The 19,223-nt window shown below is 36.5% G+C and overlaps 1 protein-coding gene across 1 annotated transcript in view; it reads right to left on the bottom strand.

Annotated features, from left to right (window-relative positions):
* ZSWIM6 (zinc finger SWIM-type containing 6) overlaps positions 1–19,223 on the bottom strand; it is a 214,738-nt gene that overhangs the window by 46,169 nt on the left and 149,346 nt on the right. Inside the window, exon 3 of the mRNA XM_036741249.1 lies at positions 2,018–2,166. Coding sequence (XP_036597144.1) covers positions 2,018–2,166 — 149 coding nt within the window. The remainder of the gene's footprint in view (positions 1–2,017; positions 2,167–19,223) is intronic.

The following is a 19,223-nucleotide window of genomic DNA, read 5'->3' as shown; positions in this document are numbered from 1 at the left end:
CCCTTTGGCTGCTTGACAATAAGAGTCTCGTATGGATTTTGAAATAATTTCTATCTCAACAGCTTCCCCTCCAGGGGAAAATGATGGGCGACCTGTCAAAAATGCACAGGAGTCTGTTGTCCACATCCAGGCAAATACCAAGATCACTATGAACCCTCGAAGGGCCAAGTCTGCACAGTGTGTGGGTCTTACAAATCAAGAAAAATAGGTATACTTGTCTGATAACAAGAGTGGCCCAGTAAACACTGAGAGTTATTACTGTAGAAAATAAGTTCTTTCTCAGGACATAACCAGGTATAAAGAAGTAGATTCATTTATTTTACTGATTTTTTAGTCCAAATGTATTGAATGTCTAGAAATGTTATCAAGATATCAATGGATCTGTCTTCCTACTGGGTTTTCTACCCAAAGGGCTCAACTTAACAAAAGTGTAAATATGGGACCCTCTCTACAATTAGACACGTTAACCACAACTATCTAAAGCCAATACTTTGCTATATCTAAAAATATAATGACAACTGATTTTCAGAATGGCTCTTACACCCTGTAAGATCACTAAAACTCTTTCTGGATTAGCAAAGAAAGATGATTATTTTCAGTATATTCTTATTGAAATAAGTAAACATTGTCTTATTATACTTTAATTCTCTGGAAAATAAGTAATTCCTTCATACTACCTACTGTTTAAATATCTGTTAATTAGAATGTTTGATTAACCTTAATAACCTCATTGTATGACCATGTCTGAAAAGAATTTACTACAGTTCTATGGAATAAAAAAAATGGTTTTCATCATTTAACTATAAATACAAGTTACACATGTAACCAAATTTATCTAGGAAAAGAAAATTGCTCATTTTCTATAAATAAATGTAGTTGTGATTCCAATGATATTGTTTTTATCCAATGAAAAAGGAGGTAGAATTTACTGTTTCAGCAGTATTAGAAAGAAGGTAATCCAGTTGCTCTGTTTTGGATCATGGCACAACAACAAACTTTCTATATGAGTGAAACAGGTATAATGTAAGCCAGGGCTGACCAACCTTAGGTTTTTATTGAAACAATAGATAATATATTTTGATTTACCATTTTAGTGATAGCTCTGTGGTAGCTCGACTTCATTTACTAAAGCATTTAAGTAAATTTCTATGCTTGCAGGCAAGCCACATAAATCACACTGAGGGTGGCATGCAGCCCGCATTTTGGACAGCCCTGATGTAAGCCATTAATAAAATTCTTAAAAAAAATTGTCTTTCTGATCCATAAATCTTCATGGAAATACAAATGTTACTTTAAAATACTTCTTTTTAAATTCTCTTTCATTTACTGTGGGGGAGAAAACAATAAAAATTTTCTAACAAGCTAACTTGGGACAGAAAAGCAATGCTTTAATTAAAATAGGTGCTACATTTCTACACAAATATGAAATTACTCCAAAAAACCCATTACTTTAAAAATTAAGCACAGCACATATGGCAACAACAACAAAAGTAATCTCCAGGAAACAGATGATACAAAAAGGAAGTGGGCTAGTAATAGAGTGAGAGCAAAAGAGAAAAGACAGATAACTTGGATACTTCACAGGCATCCTGAAAATGGCAAAAGAGAAAGATTTCCAGTGCTTTAAGTTGATCCCCTTTGAAGTATTTAGGGGAGATTAAGGACAAGAAATATAGAGGATGAGAAAGCACAGATGAGTTGCTTATCTATACCTGTGAAAAGCATACAGACACTGGCTCATGATCCAATGAAAAACTGAGGAAATGATAATGAACTCATGATTTCCTCAGCATATACATAAATTATCATCATTTTGTAGATGAGGATTTAGGACAAAAATGTTCTAAGTCTTAGAGGTGACCCAGCAAGTTAAAGTTTGGGCTGAAATCAAACCATTTCTGAGGATAGTCAGTGACTCTGAGCCTGTATTTATAAGAAAACTAACACATATCATTGTGTGAACACCAACAAATATGTGGATTATAATTTGTATGTAGTTTTTGGGTAAAACCCTTACCTTTGCAAAGAGCAAGTTAAGTTGCTTCCCTGATCCATGGTACCCACCCTGGGAAAGGAACAGCTTAACCTGCTCTTGAACCTGTTCTTCATCTAAGTGCCAGCAGTTCTCATCATCTATACTAGCACCTGCTGTTGGATCAGGAGCACCTAGAAAAAAACAAAAAACAATATATAGCATATTAATACTCTTGGTTGACAGGAGTATCTGACAAGGTAATTGAAAAGCAATTAATAACCTATCTTTAGCCCAGGAAAACTTTAGCTAATCTCTGTTTCAACAGCCTACTGAAGATCAAGATATGTCAAAAATGCAAAGTATCTCAAATTCAAAATATTTCAGTTTTCTAAGAACACGTAATTTAAGTAATGCTGAGATGACTTTACAGATTTGACAGAATGATACAAAATTTAACATGTGGTGTTTATAAAGCTCTATGATGCAGACTATATAAAATATTTCTAGAACTTTGGAAAATATGGGAGAATGAGAAGGCTTAGCTGAGTACTTTTTACTGTGTTAATTTAAAGGACTTTCAATATTACCTGCTCCTATATGAACCACATGCTTTCATAAATCTTCAATTGCAGAAAACAGAAGATTAAAAAGAGAATCAGGCCACATGGGAAAAGGCAATACAGCTGTTGTATCAACCCGAGTTGTAGAATTACCTTGCCAAACTGCATAAATATTTTATTACTTAAGTATATACTAAAAAGAACAGCTATGTAGATGGCTAGCCCATCTGTGTGTTCCCTTTATGCACCGTCTAAATTACCTAGCTCTCCAAGTAGGCAAGATGAACTCTCAATGATTGCTTGTGATTGGGAAAACGGATACCATACTAAGGAATGGAATCATAAAATAAAATCTTTAATTCACAAGCCAATGTTGTTTCAATCTCATTTCACTATACCCTTAAAAATCTTAGCTCTAAAAAGCTATGATTTGATGATGATGATGATGTACTTAAAAAACCCTAAGGAATCAACTAAAAAATTAATTGAAATGCTTAATAACTTCAGTAAACTAAAAGGATGTAAAATAAAGCAAACCCATACAAATCTCAGTGTTTCTATGTAGTATCAATAAACTTCAACAGGAAGAGATAGAAAGAGAAATCCCATTTCAAATCACTACAGAATGTATAAAATACTTGAGAGTCTATCTCCTAAGATATACACAAGAATTATATAAACACAACTATAAACAACTATTTACAGAAATAAAGACCTAAATAATTGGAAAAATATTAATTGTTCAAGGGTAGGATGATACAATATAAAAAAGACAACATTACTTATGTTAATTATTCAATGCCATATCAAACTTCCAAAAGATTGCTTCACAGAATTTTTAAAAAATAATGAAATTCATATAGAAGGGAAAAGCATCGAGACCCTAAAGAGAAATAAAAATAAACAGGAATAAAAGGGTTCTGGTAGTGCTAGATTTCAAACTATACCATAAAACAGTATTTACTGAAACAAACACAACACACAGAAACTAAAGTATCTACTAGTCTAGTATTTGATAAAGACAAACACCCAGCTAGTGGGATTGGGACCCACCAACTGACAAAAAGTACTAGGAAAACTGAATAGTGACATAGAAGAATTATTATTTAGCGCAATGACTCACAGTTTATACAAAGATAAGCTTCAAATGAATATGTAACATACAAAAAGTCACATCACAAAGAAATTGGAGAAAAATGAAAAAAACTACCTATCAGATCCATGGATAGGAGAAAAAATTGTGATCAAATGAGGAATAGAAATGATTACAGAATATAGATAATTCTGATTACATAAAATTAAAATTTTGTAAAAACAAATCTAATAAAGCAAAGAATAAAAGGGAAACAAAATGGGGGGAAATCTTTGCAGCAAATTTCTCTGGTAAAGGTCTTATTTCCAATTTATTTCAAAAAGAAAAAAGAGAGCCTTTCCCCAACTGACAGTCTAAGGATATGAACAGATAATTATTAAGACGAAAAACTCAGACTCTGTAGGGCCACATTTGAAAAAAATACTCCAAATTACTACTAATTAGGGAAATAAAAATTAAAGCAATTCTGAGATCATACCTCTCACCCTTCAGAGTGGCAAACATGGCCAAAAAAAGGGGAAATAATAAACATCATAGGGACTGTGGGAAAACAGGAGCAATGATGAACCATTGGTGGACTTGTGAATGGACATAACCACTGTGGAAAGCAATTTGGAATTATCAACAGATAGTTACCAAACAGTTCATACCCTTTAATCTATCTTAATCTATCACTGTTAGGCCTACATCCAAAGAGATCAAAGACGAAAAGTTTTTTTTAACCCAGAAAAATACTCATAGTAGCTCTTTCTATTATGGCAAAAATACAAAAACAAAAAGGAACAAACAAACAAAAACCCGAGAAAGTAGAGGATGTCCCAAAAATGAGGAATGGCTGAATAAGTTGTGGTATATAAAAATTATGAAGTACTGTAAGAAATGAGGAAACGTTTTCAGAAAGACAAGGAAAGACTTATATGAACTGGGGCAGAATGAAATTAGCAGAACCAGAAGAACAATTTACAGTGTACCATCAAAATTACAAAAATGAACAATTTTGAGGACTTTCATAAACTAATGGCTAAAATAAACAGTCATGGCAATAATCTACATCATTTGTACATGTGAACAATTTTGAAAGCTGTAAGAATTATGATCAATATAAAACTATTCATGATTATGCAGGCCAGATGATGAAACATTCTCTCTGAGAGAGGTGATAGATTCAGAGTACAGAAAGATCGATCGATCAATTGATCTGTTTGTCTGTCTTTTATGAGAGAGACAGAATACACCCCTTGGTGGAACTTGTTTTGTTTGACTATATATATATATATGTTAGTTACAAGAAACTTGTTTTTCTCTTTTTCTTTTTCAATGGGCTAGGGAGTGGGAGGAAGAAAAAAATCTAGTTCTATTAATTTTTTTTTAAAGTAGGTGGGGGTATTACAAACACAAAATGCTGCACATGCTTCCAGATAAGTTTTACTTTATTACAAAAGAACACTCATGAAGTGGGAGTAATCTGTAAATGTTTATAATATAAAAATAAAACATGTCAATAAGACCTTAAAAATAAATGAATTAAAAATAATAGCTAACATTAATATAGTGCTTTTAAGGTTTGCCAAGCACTTTACATGTTATCTCATTTGATTCTTGACAGAGATTGTTATCAAGCAGTAGTAGTAACTGTAAGTGTGAATTTTAATAAAGTTTCCTTCTTTTCTAATTATGGAGATGTCAAGGATTGGTTAAAAAATATTTTAGGAGTAAAAGGAATCTAAGTCAGCTAACCCATTTTTCTGACTCAGAACAAAACCACCCTTAAACTACTGCTAGAGGGGGTGGAGCCAAGATGGCGGCTGGAAAGCAGGGACTTGTGTGAGCTCCCTGCCAGGTCCCTCCAAAAACCTATAAAAAATGGCTCTGAACAAATTCCAGAACTGCAGAACCCACAAAGTAGCAGAGGGAAGCAGAGATACAGTCCAGGACAGCCTGGATGGTCGCTGGATGAGGTCTATCATGCATGGAGTGGAAGGGAGGGGAGCCCGGAGGAGGGCAGAGACCAGCGCTGTGGCAGGACCAACCAGACCAGGAGCCAGGCTAAATTGGCAGTTACCAGACTTCTCAACCCACAAACACCAAAGACAACAGAGAAGGTTAGTGGGAAAAGTTGTGGGGACAGAGTGTAAGGACTTGGTGGTTCAGCCACCACCTCGGGGATGGGGGTGAGGGGGGGGCTTGGGGGGTGGTACAGCTACAGAACTACAACTGTAGTTGCTCCTGGCCCCAGGCCCACCTGGTGGGAGGAATTAAGTGGCAGATCAGAGCAGGAGTGCAGAGCCTGCTTAAGATTTGCCTCAGGTTCCGGTTGGTTGGCGGTTCTTGGGGAAGGAGGAGTGCTAGTGTGGCAGAGCTGGCTGTATAGAAATAGCTCTGAAATCAACGGTTCATCCCCTCAAGCTTGGAACAAAGTACTCTCTACTCTACAAGCAGTCATACCCTGCTGAAAAACTCAAAGGTCAAGTAAGTTGGCTGGGAACATGGCCAGGCAGTGAAAATGCACTCAGATTCAGACTCAGACTTTGGACTCTTTCTTTGGTGAAAAAGAAGACCAAAACATAGAAGAAGTCAACAAAGTCAAAGAGCCTATATCAAAAGCCTCCAAGAAAAACATGAAATGGTCTCAGGCAATGGAAGAGCTCAAAAAGGATTTGGAAAAGCAAGTTAGAGAAGTAGAGGAAAAATTAGGACCAGAAATGAGAATGATACGAGAAAACCATGAAAAACAAGTCAATGAAATGATAAAGGAGACCCCCCCAAAATACTTAAAAAATGTTAAAGAAAACAACACCTTAAAAAATAGACTAACTCAAATGGCAAAAGAGCTCCAAAAAGCCAACGAGGAGAAGAATGCCTTGAAAGGCAGAATTACCCAAATGGAAAAGGAGGTCCAAAAGACCACTGAAGAAAATACTACCTTAAAAATTAGATTGGAGCAAGTGGAAGCTAGTGACTTTATGAGAAATCAAGATATTATAAAACAGAACCAAAGGAATGAAAAAATGAAAGACAACGTGAAATATCTCATTGGAAAAACCACGGACCTGAAAAATAGATCCAGGAGAGATAATTTAAAAATTACTGGATTACCTGAAAGCCATCATCAAAAAAAGAGCCTAGATATCACCTTTCAAGAAATTATCAAGGAGAAATGCCCTGATGTTCTAGAGCCAGAGGGTAAAATTGAGATTGAAAGAATCCACAGATCGCCTCCTCAAAAAGATCCCAAAAAGAAAACTCCTAGGAATATTGTTACCAAATTCCAGAGCTCCCAGGTCAAGGAGAAAATACTGCAAGCAGCCAGAAAGAAACAATTTGAGTATTGTGGAAAAACAATCAGGATAACACAGGATCTAGCAGCTTCCACATAAAGGGATTGAAGGGCTTGGAATATGATATTCCGGAGGTCAACAGACCTAGGATTAAAACCACGAATCACCTACCCAGAAAAACTGAGTATCATTCTTCAAGGCAAAATATGGATTTTCAATAAAATAGAGGACTTTCAAGCTTTCTCAGTGAAAAGACCAGAGCTGAATAGAAAATCTGACTTTCAAACACAAGAATCAAGAGAAGCATGAAAAGGTAACCAAGAAAGAGAAATCATAAGGGACTTACTAAAGTTGAACTGTTTTGTTTACATTCCTACATGGAAAGATGATGTGTATGATTCACGAGACCTCAGTATCATAGTAGCTGAAAGGAAAATGCATGTATATATATATACATATATGTGTGTCAATGTGTACATATATATGTGTGTGTGTGTGTGTGTGTGTGTATGTAGACAGATGGCACAGGGTGAGTTGAATATGAAGGGATGATATCTAAAAAAATAAAATCAAATTAAGGGATAAGAGAGGAATATATTGAGAAAGGGAGAGAGAATGGGGGAAATTATCTCGCATAAAAGCGGCAAGTAAAAGTGGTTCTGTAGGAAGGAAAGAGGGGGCAGGTGAGGAAGAATGAGTAAATCTTGCTCTCATCGGATTTGACCTGAGGAGGGAATACCATACATACTCAATTGGGTATCTTACCCACAGGAAAGAAGGAGGAAGAAGATAAAAAAGGGGGGACAATAGAAGGGAGGGCAGAGAGGGGGAGGAGGTAATGAAAAACAAACACTTTTGAAAAGGGACAGGATCAAGGGAGAAAATTCAATAAAGGGGCATAGGTTAGGAGGGGCAAAACATAGTCAATCTTTCACAACATGAGTATTGCAGAAGGGTTTTACATAATGATACGCATGTGGCCTATGTTGAATTGCTTGCTTTCTTAGGGAGGGTGGTTGGGGAGGTAAGAGGGGAAAGAATTTGGAACTCAAAGTTTTAAAAACAGACGTTCAAAAACAAAAACAAAAGTTTTTGCATGCAACTAGGAAATAAGATACACAGGCAATGGGGAGTAGAAATTTATCTTGCCCAACAAGAGAAGAAGGGAAAGGGGGATGGGAGGGGAGTGGGGTGACAGAAGGGAGGGCTGAGTGGGGAACAGGGCAACCAGAATATACGCCATCTTGGAGTGGGCTGGAGGGTAGAAATGGGGAGAAAATTTGTAATTCAAACTCCTGTGAAAATCAATGCTGAAAACGAAATACATTAAATAAATTAAATTAAAAAAAAAAAATAAAACTACCGCTAGAAAGATAGTCTATTGGTCTACCTTTACCAAAAAATACCCAGGAGAAAACTTCAAAATCTTTTGATATGTCTCAAAATCCTTGCTAATATTTATACTAACAATTTCCTCCTTAACAACTTTTAAGCTATCTCTTCATGCTCCCCTTTCAGTGAAAACACTAATCATTCTTTCTTAATACACTGACTACCACCCATAAGTCAGGGAAGCAGTCGTCATCCTTCTTGAGGGAGAGACAAGGAAAAGTACCTGCTAGGCAAATCAAAGCATGGCTACCACTTTGAGTACCCTTTCCCCTCAGACTCCAAGAAAGACAGTCCTGGGATCCCAAATCCAAGAGCCTTGGTAACATCAATGTTTTCGATGCAGTTCCTGAAGCCATCATCCTAGTAAGCAACCCCTGTGGAGATGCAATCTGGCAACTGCTCCTTCCCATAGTTCCTGAAGACTCATAAAAATATAGTTCCTGCCACCAAAGTCCCGGGCACTGTCAAATGGCCCAGCATAAAAAAGACAGGATTCTATCAGTAGAAATTATAATAAAAAGGAGGCATTACTGTCTGCTTTGTTTACTGCATCCCAAAGACAATGGCACCTTTCTATCTAACTTGAAGCTAAAACCTTCCATTTTTACTGCCTAGCCATTAGAATATGAGCTCCATGGGGAAAGGGACTGTCTCACTTTTCCGTCTGTATTCCTAGTATTTATTTAACACACTACTCTGCACAAAACAAGTGCTTAATAAATGTTCTCCCCCCTACCCTCCATTCATTCTTCATCAGGGTTATTTATTTAAACCTCAATAATTTTGGTGGGTTATCTTCTGAATTTTCTCTCATTCCCGCCCCCACTCCCACCCATTTTTCCCCTTGATTTGATCAATATGGGAAGCTCACTTGAGGAAAGTTACTCTACCAATGTAGACCATCAAACGTCTTGCAAGTGACAGTCTTAAAGAACTGCCTGGTAAACATTAAGTTAAGTGACTTGTCCAGATGCATACAATCAGTGTATGTCAGAATCAAACCAAACACCTAACTGACCAATATAGGATATCACAAGTGAATCACATATTCCTGAAAAGCTGAGAGTTGTCTATTTCAGGACACTTTGGTTATATGTTATCTTACCATCAATTTCACCTCAAACACTCCAATCATTTTAAGTGGATTTCCATCTGGATAAGGAAAAGACTCTGATTTTCACCATGTACATGCAATTCAAAATATACTCAACTCTCATTTCCCATGTTACCATAAGGTAGTAGTAACAAATTTTAAAATGTTTATATCTGGCTCTGGAATGTACTATGTAATCATCAAATTATTTAAGGAATTTTCCTTAATTACACTTTTCCTAATATAAATATCAATATAATTTTATGAATGCACAGCTGATAAGAAAGCTATCAATATAGACAATCCGCTCAGTGAAGCAGTGAGATATACAAGAAAAAACTCTACTATGGTGTTTTAAAGTTGACAGGACACAATGCCCCTACTGGATAAGGCAAATATGATTATCTCATTTTACTCATGAGAAACTAAGACAGAGATGCTAACTGGATTACTCACTAGGTCACAGTTATTAACCTTGCAGAGGGATGTATAGAACCCCTATATAACCTATATAACCCATATATAACCTATAAAATCTGTGCTTTTTCCCAAGACCCAGACATATATCAGCAAAATTGAATTATATTGCATGTACTGACTATAGGTATAAACCACAGTTGAGCCACACACTTTCTAGGGCTCAGTATTCTTTCTGTAAAATGAAGGACATGGAGTAGATGATCTTTAACCATCATAATTCCCTTTCAACTATAAATTCTAGGATTCTATAACTGAGAAGAGCTGGCATGTTTATTTGGCAATAAAAAGCAGCCATGCAAGTCAAATGTATTTTGATATAGATAATGTTCCATTTTCTCTTACAGATGCAAACAAAAGGTAACTACTAATGGTGGAAGAAGTAACCAAACACATTCTGAAGTACTAAAGCCTGGAGATTCAAAATCGCAGCACACGAAAGCATTTGCTAAGTCTGGTTCCCTAACATGAAAAGATACTACTACAAATTCCTCATAACTACAGCTATTGGCTTTGAGAACAGGAAAGCACTGACTAAATGTGCTGCTCATTTTTCTGTACTAAGCACACTAAATAGAATTATGTATGAGTTAGAATTGTATGTGCATTTCTGCATGTGAAATATGGCTTTTTAAGACTTAAATTCCTTCATATTTACAAGCCTTATTTGTTCATAATTGCAAATGTTTTAACTATTTAACTGCATAATTAATCTTTGTTGGCTACTTTAAGATTATGACTAAAGTATAATTCTTGAAAGTTATCTTGTCTCCAGGGAAAGCAAAATTATTTCTTGTTTAAAAAAGTAAAGCATCTTAATTTTCTCTTCACTTTTGCCTGGTACTTTAAAAATTCTACTTCTCACCCAATCCTGGGTTATTGGTTTCTTCTAGACGAGCCTTGAGTCTGCCTCAAGTCTGAAAGAATCCAAGGAAATTGAAGCCTGAGATTTGCTTTTCATATTTAAACTGGAAGCCCTTGGCCTCCTTTTTCTTCTTTGCTTGGGAGGCTGGCCTAATAATTTAATTCAAGAAACAAAAAGCACAATAATGTACAAGGTGTTGAGTTGGATTTAAGAGCCGAATTTGTGTTGCAGACAGAAGATATAAACAAAACAGTCCCATAAATTCTACTGAGTAGACTTTGTGTGCATGTGTATACACATATTGTTAAGTCAATAGAGGGTATTCTGAGGAGAGAAGAAGCAGTAATAGTAGGGGAAATCAAAGAAGACTTCATGGAGGTGGCACCTGAGCTAACTCTTCTAGCAAGGTAAGAACTTCAACACAGCAGAAATGTAGAATAAATACATGAGGGATAATTTGAGTGAAGAGATGGAGGTGGGAGGTGGAACACCAACTGTGGGAAACAGCTTGCCCAGTTTGACTAAAATGTTGAACTATGAAGGGGAGCCATATAAAACAGGATTGGAACCAAACTGTGGATGGCTAGGCTGAGAAGTCTTCATTTTATGTTAAAGGCAATGAGGGACCACTAATGAGCTGTGAGAAGGCAAACGACATATTCAGACACCTGCATCTTAGGAGGACTACTTTAACAGCTGCAATAGAGGATGGCTTAGAAAAGGTGGATAATGGGAGGTGTGTATGTGTGTCTTTGGGGGTGGAGGGGTGAATTAGGAAGCTATTAAAATAGTTTCAGTGAGGAACGATGAGGCCTGAGGGTGGGAATGGAGAGAAGGGGAGAGATTCAAGTGATATGTAAGGTCAAATTGATAAAATTCAGCAACTGACTAGAAAATGGGGTATGGAGTAAAGGAGAAGCACACGTTGAGGTCAGTTTTAAAGTAAAAAAAAAAACCTTTTTTATTTAGGAGGACAGCAGTAACCACAACAGAAATATTATAGTCAGTCACTCAACAAAGACCTAAGTAGCACTTAATACGTGCCAGGCACTGTGCTAAGTTCTGGTGATACAAAGAAAGGCAAAAGCATTGCCTTACTTTCACGGAGCTCATATTCTAATGGGGGAAACAACATGCGAACAATTATGCACATATAAAACATAGAGTGCAAATGGCGAATAATATTAGAGGGAAGGCACTAGCATTTGTGGTGGGAAGTGGGGGCTCGGGTCTGAGAAAGCCCCACCCCCTTACAGAATAAGGTAGAAATTGAGCCGAGCCTTCAGGAAGCCAAAAGGTGGAGGGGAGGAAGGTGATCATTCTAAGAACGAGGAACACTCAGTGCAAGAAAAGGAGGCCAGAGATGGAATGTCAGGTGTGAAGAACAGCAAGAAGGCTGGCGTCAATGGATCATAAACTACTAGCAGGGGAGTTAAGCAAAGAAGACTTGAAATATAGGAAGGGACCAAGTTGTGAAGGACTTCAAAAGTCAATAAGAAAATTTTATTTTGATCATAAGGATAATAAGTAACTACTGGAATTAATTGTGTGTGTGTACTGTGATATGGTCAGACCTGCACTTTAGGAAAATCAGATTGTTGGGTGAGTGGAGGATGCATTGGAGTGGGGAGAGTTTGAGGTAGAGAGACCAACCAGATGGCAATTAAAAATAGGCTGGACACAAGGTGATGAGGGCCTGTATCAGTGTAGTGGCTGTACAACTGGACAGAAGGGAACATACATAAGAGATGTTGTGATGGTAGAAATGACAAGGCTTGGCAACAGACAGGCTATGGGGTGAATGTGAAGGAATAGTTGAGGAAGATATCAAAGTTCCAAGACTTTGTGACTGGGAGGATCTGGTATTCTTGACAGTAATAGGGAAGTTCTGGAGAAGGGAGAATTTGGAGGGTAAAATAATGAGTTCTATTCTGGATGTCCAAGAGGCAGTTGGGAATGCAGGGCTAGAGATATACAGATCTGGGACTCATTTGCAAAGAGATGATAGTTGACATGGAATTGATGAGCCCAACAGGGTTCTTAACCTTTTTTGTGTCACAGACCACTTTGAAAATTGAGTGAAGCCTATGGACCCCTTCTGAGAATCATATTTTTAGATATAGGAAATACAAAGGATTCCAAAGGAAACAAGTTATGTTAAAATCTAGTTATAAAATATTTTTAAAACAAGTTTATGAACCTCAGGTTAAGAATTCCTGGGAGGGAATGGAGAAGGCCTAAGACAGATCTTTAGGAGATATGGTCAGAAGGCATGATTTGGATTAAAATGTAGCAAAGGAGACTAAAAAGGAATGTGAAAAGTAGGCAGGAGAAAAGTGAGGAAAGAACAGTGTCACAAAAACCTAGAGAGGAGAAAGCATACATGAGAAAAGCTGATTAATAATGTCCGAGGCTGAAAAAAAGGTCAAGAAGGATGAAGACCGAGAAAAAGTCATTGTATGTCAATCAAGAGATTATTGGCAATTTTGGAGAATACAACGTTATTTGAATGATATGTCAGAAACCATAGTGAGGAGGGTTTGGAAGAGAGTGAGAAGAGAGGAAATGGAAGTACTGAGTGTTGATAGCTTTCTCAAGGGGATTAGCCATAAAGAGGAGGAGAGATAAAGGATGATAGCAAGAGGAAATGATTTTTTAAGGATAGGGGAGACGTAGGCATGTCTGTCTATGTCAGGGAAGCAGCCAGTAAATAGGATAAGGCTAAATATTAATAAGAGAGTAGAGATGATTGAGGGAATGATCTGTGGGAGAAGATGAGATGGAAGAGAATCATGGGTACAGACAATTACCTTGGCAAGGAAAAGGGCCACTTTTCCATGTACACTAGGAAGATGACAGTGGGGAAAGACATTTAAGTGATGTGAGGTTAAGTGGGGAAGATGAGAGTAGGGGAGAAGGCTCAATGTAGATTTAAGGGGAAAAGAGCATCAAGATATTTGGTATGCTGAGTTTGTAGATGATGATGAGACATTCAATATAAATTAGACCAATCCTGGGGCCACGATAGTCCAGAAATTAAAAAGTTTCAAGGGCTGAGGATAGCCAGCATTATAACTCTATTTAATGCTACACTACTATATAATATATAGTAGTAACCACAAGGAATATGGAAATCACCAGAACTATTACTAGCCACAAACAGAACTGAGGAGGACTATGTCATCTAATGTTTTAAAATGGAGATCTATGGCCTGACGTGGATGACAAATGGTGGCAAGGCAGATTGGGGGAGGACAGAGAAAAGGGAGTAATACAGAACAATATACCATGAAGTTTATGAGCCCAGAAACTGAAGAAGACATTCCACAGGAATCAGTTCTCCTTACTGTCTCTTCATCTGTACCCAGAACACTCTCCAGTCGAGTTCCATTTACATTTCTTACTGTCAATTCTCATTCCTTTCCTACATGTGCCATCTTAACTGAACCTATCCTTTCTCATGCCTTTCTCTCACTATGCTCTACCCCTTATAGCTATCTTCATATATAATGGCAGTTTCTACTATCATTGGTTGTTTTAAGACATATTTTAAGGAATTAGATACAAGGAATTAAAATCAAGTTGTGCATCAGCCCAAGGATGTTATGTGTACTGTAAAACAACCATGAGACAGAGCTTCTTGTCCTATTATAATTCCTTTGTGAACAGGAATCACATGGTGGGAGTACAGACATGAAGTCTATATCCACAAACATTCTCTTTTTTTGCTTTCTGGGTTGAGATATACCATATAAATACAGAAGAGACAAATTTAAGACCCATGGCTTAGGTTGAAAATGAACTAGAATTAGAATTTTAAGCCATATGCTTAGAATTAGAATAAAAGACCTAGAATTGGAATAAGAGAAAAGAAGGATCATCTAGCCCAACTTTCTCATTTTACATCCGAGGACACTGATGCCCCACAGAATTAAAGTGGATTGCTAAAAGTCGCAATAACAGTAAGTAATAAAGACAGGATCTGAATTCAAGTCTTTGTACTAAGAACTCAGTGTGCTTTCCACTACAAACACACTGCCTCTGAGGGTCTTTCTATCTTAAATTGACACTTTTCAGGCATACTAAAAGAAAAATCTTTTAAAAGAACCAAATTAAATCTCTCCATAGTTTCACACTTCTGTGCTTTTGAGGTACCACATGAAAATACCCTATCATTTAAAAAATATTTAGAGTACCAAAGTATTAAAATTGAGCAAATAATCTTTACTCTGTATTACACAGGATAATAGGTTTAGAGCTGGAAAGGACTTTAGATCATTTAGTCCAACCGTATCATTTTGCATATGAAGAGACTGAAAACTAGAGGACTATCAAGGTGCCAGTCACTATCAGGACTCAAAACCAGATCCACTGACACTAACTACTGTGCTCTTTACACTAACCAACACTGCTGGGCTAATGTTATGGTGATCTATGGTTTTATATTCAACAGAGGAAAACCATAAGCAACGTTAGACTAGCATCCATCCTCTTATTTCCACAAACAACAACTTCTACATAGTAAATGTTCAATTGCTTCTCTACATTTTTCTCAGCAACACAGCTTTTCCCAAGGGAAGCTTTCAACTCTGATGTATCACTGTTGCTTACTGTTAAAATTAAAGTTTCAAACTCACTCTTTTCAGATGGCACGCAGGTAGCAGCTGTCTACACTGTGGAGGTAATTAATTTAGCTTCTTTGTAGAACTTATATAGAATAATGTCATCTCCTACAGTTTTACTACTTGTTGGTTCTGAACATAGGAACATTATGTCTGTGGGTTACAGACTGAAGGCAAAATCTATAATTAGCCATTGGCAGAAAGGGGTGAAAAGAGAGGAAAAATCAGAGATTTATATATTTTTTTAAAAAATTTTTGAAGCAGAAGGGAAAAAGAGGATAATGATTTGAGAGAAAGATTTTTGAAAATGAATGTTATCTTCCATTATAAATGGTCAATCCTTATCATAACTCCACAAGTTCTGCAATTCAAGAACCTAGTAAAAAAGATTCTTTACTGGACAGTTTAATTGAAGGAGAAACACTGAAAATACCAGTCTCTGCTCCCATTTCAATAAATGACTTTCCCTTCAGCTAAATGGCAACTAAATAAGCAAGCAGCATGGCCATCAATATATATCTTGAATAACTCAAATAGATTTGTCAGAGTTTATAGCCCCTCCTCCATTATTTTCCCCTTATCTGAGTTTATTATTCATCCCTTATTATCATTTATTTTTGATAGTATAATAATATCTTATTCATTTACAAGGATAATCATGTACTTTTATATGTTCAAAAAGCAATAAAATATCCTTATATCATGTAGTACGCATTTAAAAAGAATGAATACAAATGCAGGGTGCATCGCAAGGACGCAATTTCCATTTGCTCACACAGTAATGTATTAGTGAATACCTGCTTTTTCAGATATGTCTGTTTAAAAAGGAGAAAGATCATCACAAGTTGAATTTTTGCCCAAATCAAATTCTGAAATATTACTGTGCTGGAAGAAATGACGTGTGTGATGAATACAAGAGAAGCATCTAAAGATGAACTGATAAAAAGTGAAGTAAATGAAGCCAACAATATACGCAGTAACTACAACAATGTAAATGGAAAGACTACACACCAAAAAATCAAAAGTGAATTTAACAAAATTACAAATTATAGAACCTGAATGAAAACACATAAAAAAAATACCCCTAATCTACCTCTTGGTGGAAGTGGGAAGTCTACAGCTATTACAAACTGCACATGTTTTTGGACTTTTTCAATGCATTGAGAAATTATGCTGATTTTTCCCCTTTTGAAAAATATTATTTATTATATGGGATCGTTTTCTGGGAGGAAGAGAAGAAGAGTACTTGGGATAACTATGATGAAGTAAGAAGACATGTTTAAAAACTTAAATTGAAAATCTTTTGTTGCAACAAAGCCAAAGCAACCAAAATAAGGGAAGCTGCTGATGGGATCAGAGGGAGGAATATTCATATCAAATTTCATAGGATAAGGGTAGAACATCCAAGATATACAGGAAGTGGATACAACTATATAAGACAAGAGCCATTGCCTGATGGAAAAATAGTCAAAAGGATATGAGCAGTTCTAAAAAGAAGAGCTGCAAACTATGAACCACCACATGAAAGCTAACAGTGTTGAATTGCTTTTTCTTCTATTTTCCTTTCTTATTCTTTGGTTACAATAGATGTTCTCTGAACAAGGTATGGGGAAAAGGCATGTGAGAATAAAGGTTATGTTAAAAAGATATAAATAAAATATTTAAAAAGAAAAATATATATTAAAATGTGAAATTTCATTCTCTTCTAGATAATAAATTTACTAATTTGACTTGAATATGGTACTTTTGTTTTACTAAAAGCAATTCTGCAATACATCACAACTGACATATGGCATTAGTAATGACATCATCTAATCAGGAAACTGGTTGCTCAATGCAATTCTAATTACAATGAGCACAACGCTCCACATAGAAATATGGAGAAAGACCATGCGACCTGTGCCTATTCAGTAAAGAAAAGAAAAAACCAATTTTTACAAATGTCATGTGTTTTTTTTCTGTGTATACATATATTTGAAACCTGCATTTAATATGCCATCATTAGGTACTACACGAAAACAAAGTAACAAAATAGTATAGGATCCTCTTCCAAATGAGACTGGCACTGTGAAAAGAAAGCAATTAGATTAGCAAAGAATAAAACCTAGGATACTGTTTCACAGTACCACTCAAAATTGATTAGGATTCTGTGAAAAGAACACATTTAGTTTGGGAAGAGAACACTGTTCCTTCAACTAGTAGCCTTGAAACCAATATTAACAATGTAGTATTGTGAAGAAACTATTGTCAATTTTAGTAGTTTTAATTTGTTACTCAATTATCCTTTTCTTGATCATCTGAATATTATTTGTTTAGAATATGCTACCTAGTATTAAAGGAAAAAACCTGGACTGAATTTTTGTCTAAATACATGGCCCTCTAAGTTTGGTAGATCACCAAGGTCTTTAAAGATCTTGTGGTGCTCATTTTTGTGCTTTCTCCTCTCCTTCCCTCCCTCTGTCCTTCTGTCTCTGTCTCAAGAAAGCTGAAAAAAGTATTTGCTCTCAGTATCACAAAGTTACTGAATTTATGGGTAAGATTTACATGGAAAGGCTTAGCCTGTTAAAACACAGACCGCTGAATGCTTTATTATCTAATTCATATCTTGAATTCATGAAGATGCTGAAAAAGTAAGTCATTGGTGAGTTTAGAAAATGTTATAGCTGAAAGGCAGCTTATATATCTAGACTATCCTCTTCCTTTTACACACAAGAAAATTTTGATCATTCAACAAACATTCATTAAGTGCCTAAAATATGCTAGATATAAGGTTACAGAGACACCCCCCCCCCCCCAAAAAAAAACTCAGCTCCTGCCCTTAAGGAGTTTACATTTTATCAGGGGAGGCATGCATCTATTTATGCAGATACAGTTACAGGGCAGGAGATGAGCAAATGTAGAAGGTGGCACTTGAGCTGAGTGTTGAAGTAGATGTTCTAAGTGGTAGAAGTAAGGAAAGAGTACAATATGTCCAGATATGAGGACAACTGAGCCAATACAAAAAGACTGAAAAGGAAAATAATAGAAGGTCAATATGGTTGCACATATTATATATGTGAGTATAGTGAAAGGGTGTAATATGTAAACTTAGGACTCCCACCATCCTTGCCCATTACCCAACCAGAGTTATTAATTGAATCTTAGCAAGGCTTCACAGAGTACTTCTATTATGTCTATTCCCATTGCTACAGTTCTTTATTATTTCACTCTTGCACTACTGCAACAGTATTCTAAGATTTAAAGCTAAATGGGACCTTAGAAATCAACCAGTCCAACCTCCCCTTTTGCAGATGACTATCTAACTGTATCTATCAATATCTAAGTACACAGACAGATACAGATATAGATATAGATATGCCCGGAGAGGCTAAAGGAGTCACTTGAGATCACACAGGTAATAACAAATGGCAAAATGTTTGCACTGACAGCATACATACTAAAATTGCAACAACACAGATACAACATTCATGTTAAAACAAAAACTTCAGCAAAGTTGCACAGTAGAAAATAAATCTACATCAATAATCAGGATTTCTGAATAATACCAACAAAATCCAAAGGGAAGAGATAAAAAGAGAAATTTCATTTAAAATAACTAAAATGGAGGGCAGAGCCAAGATGGCAGCTGGAAAGCACGGACTTGCATGAGCTCACCCCCAGGTCCCTCCAAACACCTATAAAAATGGCTCTGAACAAATTCTAGAACTGCAGAACCCACGGAACAGCAGAGGGAAGCAGGGATCCAGCCCAGGACAGCCTGGATGGTCACTGGGTGAGGTCTATCGTGCAAAGAGCTGGGAGCAGAGGTCAGCTGGGGCAAGCATGGGCTGCGTCCGGACCAACCAGACTGGGAGCCGGGTGGAACAGG

Source organism: Trichosurus vulpecula, chromosome 1 (genome assembly GCF_011100635.1).
Source record: "Trichosurus vulpecula isolate mTriVul1 chromosome 1, mTriVul1.pri, whole genome shotgun sequence".
Taxonomy (NCBI): Eukaryota; Metazoa; Chordata; class Mammalia; order Diprotodontia; family Phalangeridae; genus Trichosurus; species Trichosurus vulpecula.
Note: the sequence above shows the minus strand (reverse complement) of the source record. Positions and strands in the feature narration are given on the sequence as shown.